This window comes from Sinocyclocheilus rhinocerous, unplaced genomic scaffold (assembly GCF_001515625.1).
Source record: "Sinocyclocheilus rhinocerous isolate Xijiao unplaced genomic scaffold, SAMN03320098_v1.1 scaffold1295, whole genome shotgun sequence".
Classification (NCBI taxonomy): domain Eukaryota; kingdom Metazoa; phylum Chordata; class Actinopteri; order Cypriniformes; family Cyprinidae; genus Sinocyclocheilus; species Sinocyclocheilus rhinocerous.
In genome coordinates, this window is record NW_015660499.1 from 1,213,667 (window position 1) to 1,224,641 (window position 10,975).

The window sequence follows — 10,975 nt, forward strand, 5'->3', positions numbered from 1 at the left end:
TACACACACACACACACACACACACACACATTTTCCTCATAATTATGATTTTTTTTTTTACTGTTATGTTCTTTAATGGTATTTAGGATGTTTTTATGTCCAGTAAATGGCTTAGTAAAAGTAAAAGCACATCATTCATGAAGCTCAAACTCTGCAGGATGCTGAACTCGCTGAGTTTTAATATTTGACAATATTTGTTCAAATCAACTAACTATAATCACTCATTATTTGAGTGGTAATAGTGATGCTTAACTTAATGTAAATGAAATTTAAAGTGTAGGCCTACATGAGCTCTTGTGTGTGTAAAGTGATGTGGAAGCAGATGTAAAGAGTGAATATGAAGTATACTTGGTTTAGTTTATTGATGACTGTGTGGAGTAAAAGGCAGTGTGTGTGTGTGTGTATGTGTGTTTGTGCTCAGGAGGGGGTGGACCTCTCTCCGTCCCATCTGTTTGGGGTTCATCTTTGTCCTCATAATTAATGAAAGCGGAGGGGGCTTCCTGACACACGCACAGACACACACACACACACACACACACACACACACACAATCAACACCCTCAGCTTTTCACTAGCAGGTTTTGTTTTAGCTGAATTGCTCCCTCTCTCTCTCTCTCTTTCTTCTCCTTTGTTGTTTTCATTCACTTTTTTGTCTTTGCTGATTAATTTGCCCTCACCCTTTCCTCTCCTCTCTCTCTCTCTCTCTCTCTCTCTCTCTCTCTCTATCTGTTTTCCCCGTATCTCCTCCCTCTCGGCTCGGGGCAGAGATTGGATGTTGGGATAGGCTTTGCCTGCCCTCAGGCCTGAAAAGAGGATTGTCTCGCTGAATGTTTGGAAACAGATCTGTTCCAGTAACCTGTAAAAAGAGTAGCCTTTGACAACACACACATGCACTTGTGTTTCTATCAGTTTGTTCTCTCGGTCTGATAGCAAAAACTGTAGCAGTGTCATATCTGACCTCATTTTGGATTCCGGAAAGTTTAGGTTATTCTCGGATGTTGTGATGTTTTGAAGGAAACAGAATGTTCAAATATCTAAACCAACAGTATGTTCATATATTTTTAAACCTCTAACCATAGGAATTAAATCTTTTACAATTAAATTTCACCATTTTTAATGATTCTTCAAATTATACAGCCTTTTAAGAAGAGGTGTGTTAACTTATTACTATCTAAACTATCGGACGTTGCACTAAAATAACACACAGAACGCCTTATTTACTGCATAGCAACGCCTTGGCAACCATCCACAACATGAGGATTATTCCAAAAGTCTTCCTCAGATAATATTGAAATCTAGTTGTACTGTAGTTATCTGGCACGCTCAAATATAATGTGCTAACATACACAACCCATTGCATCACAGAGGATTATTCCAAAAGTCACTGTTTTCCTCAGATAATATTGAAATCTAGTTGTACTGTAGTTATCTGGCACGCTCAAATATAATGTGCTAACATACACAACCATTCAAAAGTTTGGGGTTAGTACGATTTTAAAAAAAAGAAACTAATACTTTTTTCAGCAAGGATACGTTAAGTGTTAACTTACTCGAAAATTGATTGTAAAGACATTTATAGTGTAACAAATGATTTCTATTTCAAATAAATGCTGCTTTTACCTTTGTATTCATCAAAGAATTCTAAAAAGAAAATGTATCATGCTTTCCACAAAAAATAGATGCAGCATAAACTGTTGTCAGCATTTATAATCAGAAATGTGTCTTAAGCAGCAAATCAGCATATTAGAATGATTTCTGAAGGATCATGTGACACTGAAGACTGGAGTAATGATGCTGAAAATTTAGCTTTGCATCAAAGGAATAAATTACATTTTAAAATATGTTCAAATAAAAAACAGTTACTTTACATAGTAATAATATTTAACAATATTACTGTTTTTATTTTATTATTTTATTTTATTTTTGATCAGATAAATCTAACATTGGTGAGCATAAGAGACATATATAAAAGTAAAAAAATCCTACCAACCCCAAACTTTTCAGCAGTAGTGTAAAGAAAATGTAACTACTAGATACATTGACAGTAATGTTAACCTACTTATCGTCCATCAAAAAAAAAAAAAAAACGCAGAGGATTTCACATTAAAAATCACTTTAAAAGACTGTAAAGATAACCAGCGCTTTACAGAATCCTGTGAAAAATGAGGTTAAATGATGGTGGTGCACGAGTGACACTGTTTCATTGTGAGACTGACATTTTATATCATGTTTTTGTGTCTGTTTGGTATTTTTGGTGCACAGGTTGGGACGAGGTTTGGAATCAAAAGGTGACTATGAGTGTAGAGTTGAAATCATAGTACTAAACCATAGACACCGACAAGATCACCATCATAGAGTCTTGCTGGAGCGCACTAATAGTTTGCTACTGTATGCTAGCAGCACATATGAATCTAGCTGGGTCATTTAGATCAATGGCAGTGCATAACTGCATGGCATGGGGTGGCTAGAGATGGTTATAGAATTAGGATGGCGATAGTCTGGTCTAGTGGGGTTAAATGAAATTCTGCTGATTTCTGTTGATTGCTTCTTAATGTTGAATTGTATAAACAATTTAGACCCTCCAGATTTTCAGGATTATGATCATGTATGGTTCACTAGTTAAAGGCACAATATGTAATTTTCGCCGCTAGAGGGCGCGTTTTCAAAATAAACAAAGAGACAAAGGCGTAGTTTGATGACGCGGTCACTGAGTGTGGAATCATGGGAGTTGTAGTCTTCATCCCCACAGCCGATGCAATCCGACGGGACTCGGGCAGAAATCATGTTCATGGATGAGCTAATGATTTATTAACATAGTAGAATACAAATATTATTTTAATACATTTATTTGAAAAAGATATTTAAAAAAAAAAGCACAAATTAAAGCTTTAAGCATAAATCATAAAGTTTTCTTTCAGTTTTTCTTGTATCTCTCTCACATGACTTGCAGTGGTCAGATGATTCCACGCTGGCCTGAAACGTGGTGGGAATTTTATATAATTCCTCTGGAAATATTTCAGAGGATTTGTCTGTTGGACCTTTCATTTCCTGCCAGATTCTGCCAGACTTTCCTTTTTTTGTGTACAACATTTTGTTGAAATATCAGCTGCATTAAGTGATGTTTTATGGCATTAATCAATAAAGAAATTAAATTGAATATAAAGCAAATATAGTAACTTACATTTTCATGGTAAGGATTGCTTAAAGAAAACATTGACTGAGATTAAACCAATCTGCTAGATCAGTCATTTTCTACAGGTTAAGGTCCTGACTAACTGCTTATTTTTTCCTATAATTCCTATAATGTGCATGTTAGAAGTGCTAACATCAGTAAATCTTTGGGAAACACTGACTGGCCTGTTTGTGCTGTTTGTGAGAGTGCATTTTGAGAATATTTATAAAATACTATCTTTGTCTCTCAGATTCCATAAGTACATTTCTGCTCAGTCATTATTCCCTCTCAGGATTCAAAGAAGCTTTATTCACATGCTAAACAAATCTCTCTCTCTCGTTCTCTCTCAGATTGACCCTAAGGTGGCCTTCCCACGTAGAGCTCAGCCGAAGGTGAGTGCTAAGTCTCCGTTCAGGTTAACATCACGCAGGTTCTTTTCTGAAACCTAGTGAGCGTTTTAAAGCATCATCTGTGTTTTCTCGATGTGACAGCAGAATTCCGAAGATCCTTCTTTGTGACTATATTGCATAGAAGTCGCTTGAAAACCTTTAGAACAATAAGTAAAAACAATAAGTTGCACTGCTCACAAACATTACCTCTAAAATGTTTATAATAGGGCTTTCGGTCGATTAAACATTTTAATCTAATTAATTACAGGGTGATGCGAAAAGCGAAAATACCCCCCCAAAATCCTTTAAAGCTATTATTGTGTTAAATGTTTAAATGTCTAACATAAAGTATGGAACATAAAAGAAGATAATTTGAGAAACATCGTAGTATTTTTTGTTCATCGCTAAACACCGCTGTGTTGCTCGGAGACGCGCAACAGTTCTGCTGTGGCTTTATAGGTAATATTTTCATCGTCAAAATTGAACAAAACACACAATATTGTGTTTAGAATATAACACAATATTAACTTCTTATTTACTGAACTGTTGTATCAAATCACATCTGCACTCGTGCAAATCAGGACAAAAGCGGCAAAACGCTTATCATATAAATATGAGACAAAAAGAAGTGAGAGATATGAGACATACAGGGGCATCCCCCCCCTAAAAGTTTGTGGTCGGTAAGATTTTTAAATGTTTTTCAAAAAAGTTTCTTATGCTCACCCAGCCTGCATTTATTTGATCAAAAATACAGTAAAAAAGAGTAATATTGTGAAAAATTATTGCAATTTAAAGCAACTGTTTTCTATTGTATAATATATAGTAAAATGTAATTTATTCCTTTGATCAGAGCTGAATTTTCAGCATCATTACTCCAGTCTTCAGTGTCACACGATCCTTCAGAAATCATTCTGATATGCTTATTACTTGCTCAAGAAACATTTTTGCTATTATCAATGTTGAAAACAGTTAACTTAATGCTTAATGTTTTGTGGAAACCTTTTTTTTCAGCATTTTCTGATGAATAGAATGTTCGAAAGAACAGCTTTTTAAAATCAATTTTATGTGTCCTTGCTAAAGTAGCAAGTACCCTTCAAGGATCAGATAAAGTCAGAATGCATTGCGATCAGCTCAGTGAATTTTCATCCAAAGTAGCATACGAAAAATAGCTAAATTAAAATGATTTTCTGTCTGTCCGTTTTCCTGTCTACACCCAACTGTCCTATAGAAATAAAGGCAAGAAACACCAAAAATATGTATGTTAGTGCATTGTTGCTTTGTTAGCTTGAAATAAAGTTCCCCCTGTGAGTCAAAGGAAAAGTGTTCATTGTAAATAAATTGACAGAGTTTCTCCCTATGTGGAACGTCCCAAATCAGAGTCCTTTCGTTTCCATTTCTGGGTTTCCATTTTTAGCTAATATGCTCCCTTAGAAGGCAACTGTGTAGACAGTAAAGTAGCTCACTAGGTTTTGGTATTATTACTTAGGGTATATTACTTAGTAACGCGTTACTGTAATTTGTAACATAACATACATAACTCCTATTTATGTAATGAACACACACTCTTTTTTTCAACAAAATAGTTGACTTTTGCATACCTTACCTTAAAAATATAAAAATATGTATTCAAATGGCATGCTAGTTTTCTTGTTGAAAGTCCTACAAAATCCTGTAGTTGCGTGATTATTTAATTGTCTCATTATTTGTCTTTTTTTCTGGTGTTTTCAGCTGGTAACAAGAACAAAGAAGATCTTTGTTGGAGGATTGTCTGTCAACACCACCATCGAAGATGTGAAACAGTATTTCGATCAGTTTGGAAAGGTGAGTTCAAGGGCCGTATTCTACACCAGTGTGTCATTTCTTTCATCATTTCTTTTAGTTTTCATTACCACACTGAGAAGGCAACTCAGAAATTGCTAGTAAATTTCACAAACAATTTTCACAATTGTGAAGCACTTTGGGCAACTTAGTTATATAAATAAATAAAGTTGAAGTTGAAGTTGAATTCACATGCAAGTAACACATTGAAATTTTAAAGTAAAAAAAATTTATTTTCTCGTAAAATGTGCCTCTCTCTGATCCTTAGATTTAAAAAAGTCAGTTTTTGCTACTGTACCTTTTAAACTTACATATGACAGTCATGACTTTGGTGAAAAGGCCAGGTCCAGTCTAGTTTCTGAATACCGAATAGGTCTTATTTAAATATGGGCGGTCATATGTTAATGAGCTGTGTTAAAGAGTTGTGACATCAGTGGCATCTTAGTTTATATAAATGTTCTACATAATACAACTTTTAAAAGAACCAGAAAAATACTGTTTGTCCCCCGTAGTGTCACCCAACAATGTGCTCTTGATGTTGGTGTGTTATTTGGCATTTTCAATTACGAAAAGGTCACGTAAATTTGTCTGTGTGTTTTGATGCACACGTGATATCTCTTTTATTCTCCGTCGGTCTCCACTTGTTCCATTTGTTACTGTCATATTCGGTGTCGGCGGTAAAGAATTGGTGTCCCAGTTGGAGATGGAGTCCTTGTTTAGCTGCTTTTTCTTTCATGAGAGAGCGGCTTGCTGAGTTGAATAGTAGACAACAGGGACTAAAGAAAGAGAAGAGCGTATGAGATGAGTGAGGGAGGCCGTGTCACCTCCTGTGGGTTGAGGGCACGAGAGAAGGGGACGGCCTTGAAAAAGAGGAGAAAGATTAAGACGCGCAGTACAAAGGGAAGTTTTAGATGTGGCCGTCCTATTAATTTGTTCTAAACTAACCAGAACTATTAGAACAACAAGTAAAAAGGACCATAAATAGACACAAAACCACTGGTCGGGACCGTTTCCTGTAAAATGAAAAAAAAAGCACAAATTAAAGCTTTAAGCATAAATCATAAAGTTTTCTTTCAGTTTTTCTTGTATCTCTCTCACATGACTTGCAGTGGTCAGATGATTCCACGCTGGCCTGAAACGTGGTGTGAATTTTATATAATTCCTCTGGAAATATTTCAGAGGATTTGTCTGTTGGACCTTTCATTTCCTGCCAGATTCTGCCAGACTTTCCTTTTTTTGTGTACAACATTTTGTTGAAATATCAGCTGCATTAAGTGATGTTTTATGGCATTAATCAATAAAGAAATTAAATTGAATATAAAGCAAATATAGTAACTTACATTTTCATGGTAAGGATTGCTTAAAGAAAACATTGACTGAGATTAAACCAATCTGCTAGATCAGTCATTTTCTACAGGTTAAGGTCCTGACTAACTGCTTATTTTTTCCTATAATGATTACATTATGCATGTTAGAAGTGCTAACATCAGTAAATCTTTGGGAAACACTGACTGGCCTGTTTGTGAAATAGCTGTGAGTGCATTTTGAGAATATTTATAAAATACTATCTTTGTCTCTCAGATTCCATAAGTACATTTCTGCTCAGTCATTATTCCCTCTCAGGATTCAAAGAAGCTTTATTCACATGCTAAACAAATCTCTCTCTCTCGTTCTCTCTCAGATTGACCCTAAGGTGGCCTTCCCACGTAGAGCTCAGCCGAAGGTGAGTGCATCAGTCATTTTCTACAGATTAAGGTCCTGACTAACTGCTTATTTTTTCCTATAATGATTACATTATGCATGTTAGAAATGCTAACATCAGTAAATCTTTGGGAAACACTGACTGGCCTGTTTGTGAAATTTTGAGAATATTTATAAAATACTATCTTTGTCTCTCAGATTCCATAAATACATTTCTGCTCAGTCATTATTCCCTCTCAGGATTCAAAGAAGCTTTATTCACATGCTAAACAAATCTCTCTCTCTCGTTCTCTCTCAGATTGACCCTAAGGTGGCCTTCCCACGTAGAGCTCAGCCGAAGGTGAGTGCTAAGTCTCCGTTCAGGTTAACATCACGCAGGTTCTTTTCTGAAACCTAGTGAGCGTTTTAAAGCATCATCTGTGTTTTCTCGATGTGACAGCAGAATTCCGAAGATCCTTCTTTGTGACTATATTGCATAGAAGTCGCTTGAAAACCTTTAGAACAATAAGTAAAAACAATAAGTTGCACTGCTCACAAACATTACCTCTAAAATGTTTATAATAGGGCTTTCGGTCGATTAAACATTTTAATCTAATTAATTACAGGGTGATGCGAAAAGCGAAAATACCCCCCCAAAATCCTTTAAAGCTATTATTGTGTTAAATGTTTAGGCTACAACGGCCTAATATGGAACATAAAAGAAGATAATGTCACAAACATTACCTCTAAAAATGTTTATAATTGGGCTGTCAGTCGATTAAAATTTGTAATCGAATTAATTACAGGGTGATGCGAAAAGCGAAAATACCCCCCAAAAATCATTTAAAGCTATTATTGTGTTAAATGTTTAAATGTCTAACATAAAGTATGGAACATAAAAGAAGATAATTTGAGAAACATCGTAGTATTTTTTGTTCATCGCTAAACACCGCTGTGTTGCTCGGAGACGCGCAACAGTTCTGCTGTGGCTTTATAGGTAATATTTTCATCGTCAAAATTGAACAAAACACACAATATTGTGTTTAGAATATAACACAATATTAACTTCTTATTTACTGAACTGTTGTATCAAATCACATCTGCACTCGTGCAAATCAGGACAAAAGCGGCAAAACGCTTATCATATAAATATGAGACAAAAAGAAGTGAGAGATATGAGACATACAGGGGCATCCCCCCCCTAAAAGTTTGTGGTCGGTAAGATTTTTAAATGTTTTTCAAAAAAGTTTCTTATGCTCACCCAGCCTGCATTTATTTGATCAAAAATACAGTAAAAAAGAGTAATATTGTGAAAAATTATTGCAATTTAAAGCAACTGTTTTCTATTGTATAATATATAGTAAAATGTAATTTATTCCTTTGATCAGAGCTGAATTTTCAGCATCATTACTCCAGTCTTCAGTGTCACACGATCCTTCAGAAATCATTCTGATATGCTTATTACTTGCTCAAGAAACATTTTTGCTATTATCAATGTTGAAAACAGTTAACTTAATGCTTAATGTTTTGTGGAAACCTTTTTTTTCAGCATTTTCTGATGAATAGAATGTTCGAAAGAACAGATTTTTAAAATCAATTTTATGTGTCCTTGCTAAAGTAGCAAGTACCCTTCAAGGATCAGATAAAGTCAGAATGCATTGCGATCAGCTCAGTGAATTTTCATCCAAAGTAGCATACGAAAAATAGCTAAATTAAAATGATTTTCTGTCTGTCCGTTTTCCTGTCTACACCCAACTGTCCTATAGAAATAAAGGCAAGAAACACCAAAAATATGTATGTTAGTGCATTGTTGCTTTGTTAGCTTGAAATAAAGTTCCCCCTGTGAGTCAAAGGAAAAGTGTTCATTGTAAATAAATTGACAGAGTTTCTCCCTATGTGGAACGTCCCAAATCAGAGTCCTTTCGTTTCCATTTCTGGGTTTCCATTTTTAGCTAATATGCTCCCTTAGAAGGCAACTGTGTAGACAGTAAAGTAGCTCACTAGGTTTTGGTATTATTACTTAGGGTATATTACTTAGTAACGCGTTACTGTAATTTGTAACATAACATACATAACTCCTATTTATGTAATGAACACACACTCTTTTTTTCAACAAAATAGTTGACTTTTGCATACCTTACCTTAAAAATATAAAAATATGTATTCAAATGGCATGCTAGTTTTCTTGTTGAAAGTCCTACAAAATCCTGTAGTTGCGTGATTATTTAATTGTCTCATTATTTGTCTTTTTTTCTGGTGTTTTCAGCTGGTAACAAGAACAAAGAAGATCTTTGTTGGAGGACTGTCTGTCAACACCACCATCGAAGATGTGAAACAGTATTTCGATCAGTTTGGAAAGGTGAGTTCAAGGGCCGTATTCTACACCAGTGTGTCATTTCTTTCATCATTTCTTTTAGTTTTCATTACCACACTGAGAAGGCAACTCAGAAATTGCTAGTAAATTTCACAAACAATTTTCACAATTGTGAAGCACTTTGGGCAACTTAGTTATATAAATAAATAAAGTTGAAGTTGAAGTTGAATTCACATGCAAGTAACACATTGAAATTTTAAAGTAAAAAAAATTTATTTTCTCGTAAAATGTGCCTCTCTCTGATCCTTAGATTTAAAAAAGTCAGTTTTTGCTACTGTACCTTTTAAACTTACATATGACAGTCATGACTTTGGTGAAAAGGCCAGGTCCAGTCTAGTTTCTGAATACCGAATAGGTCTTATTTAAATATGGGCGGTCATATGTTAATGAGCTGTGTTAAAGAGTTGTGACATCAGTGGCATCTTAGTTTATATAAATGTTCTACATAATACAACTTTTAAAAGAACCAGAAAAATACTGTTTGTCCCCCGTAGTGTCACCCAACAATGTGCTCTTGATGTTGGTGTGTTATTTGACATTTTCAATTACGAAAAGGTCACGTAAATTTGTCTGTGTGTTTTGATGCACACGTGATATCTCTTTTATTCTCCGTCGGTCTCCACTTGTTCCATTTGTTACTGTCATATTCGGTGTCGGCGGTAAAGAATTGGTGTCCCAGTTGGAGATGGAGTCCTTGTTTAGCTGCTTTTTCTTTCATGAGAGAGCGGCTTGCTGAGTTGAATAGTAGACAACAGGGACTAAAGAAAGAGAAGAGCGTATGAGATGAGTGAGGGAGGCCGTGTCACCTCCTGTGGGTTGAGGGCACGAGAGAAGGGGACGGCCTTGAAAAAGAGGAGAAAGATTAAGACGCGCAGTACAAAGGGAAGTTTTAGATGTGGCCGTCCTATTAATTTGTTCTAAACTAACCAGAACTATTAGAACAACAAGTAAAAAGGACCATAAATAGACACAAAACCACTGGTCGGGACCGTTTCCTGTAAAATGTTTATGGATGTAAACAGTAAAAACAGTAAAATTGTGAATTATTATTAAAATTTTAAATAGCTGTTTTCTATTTGAATATATTTTAAAAAGCAGTTTATTTCTGTGATGAAAAGCAGAATTTTCAGCATCATTACTCCAGTCTTCAGTGTCACATGATCCTTAAGAAATCATTCTAATATGCTGATTTGCTGATCAAGACACATTTCTTATTATTGTTATTAATGTTGAAAACAGTCATGCCGCTTCATATTTTTGTGCTGTGATACATTCCTTCGGGATTCTGATGAATAGAAAGTTATTTAATAGAAATCTTTTATAACATTAAACATTTTTTTGCTGTCACTTTTAATAAAAGTATTAATTTCTTTCTTTCTTTCCAAAAAAAACAACAAAAAAAAAACAAACTTTACTGACCCCAAACTTTCAAACAGTACAAATACAGAATGGAACAATTTTTAAAATATATATTTTTTTCTGTTTATTATTATTTGTATATAGTTTATTAAATTTAGTATATATATATATATATATATATAT

The 10,975-nt window shown here is 34.8% G+C and overlaps 1 protein-coding gene across 1 annotated transcript in view; it reads left to right on the forward strand.

Moving 5' to 3' along the window:
* Nucleotides 1-10,975, forward strand: part of LOC107725130 (RNA-binding protein Musashi homolog 1-like) — a 39,415-nt gene that overhangs the window by 8,877 nt on the left and 19,563 nt on the right. Inside the window, exons 5-6 of the mRNA XM_016534286.1 lie at nucleotides 3,523-3,564; nucleotides 5,290-5,382. Coding sequence (XP_016389772.1) covers nucleotides 3,523-3,564; nucleotides 5,290-5,382 — 135 coding nt within the window. The remainder of the gene's footprint in view (nucleotides 1-3,522; nucleotides 3,565-5,289; nucleotides 5,383-10,975) is intronic.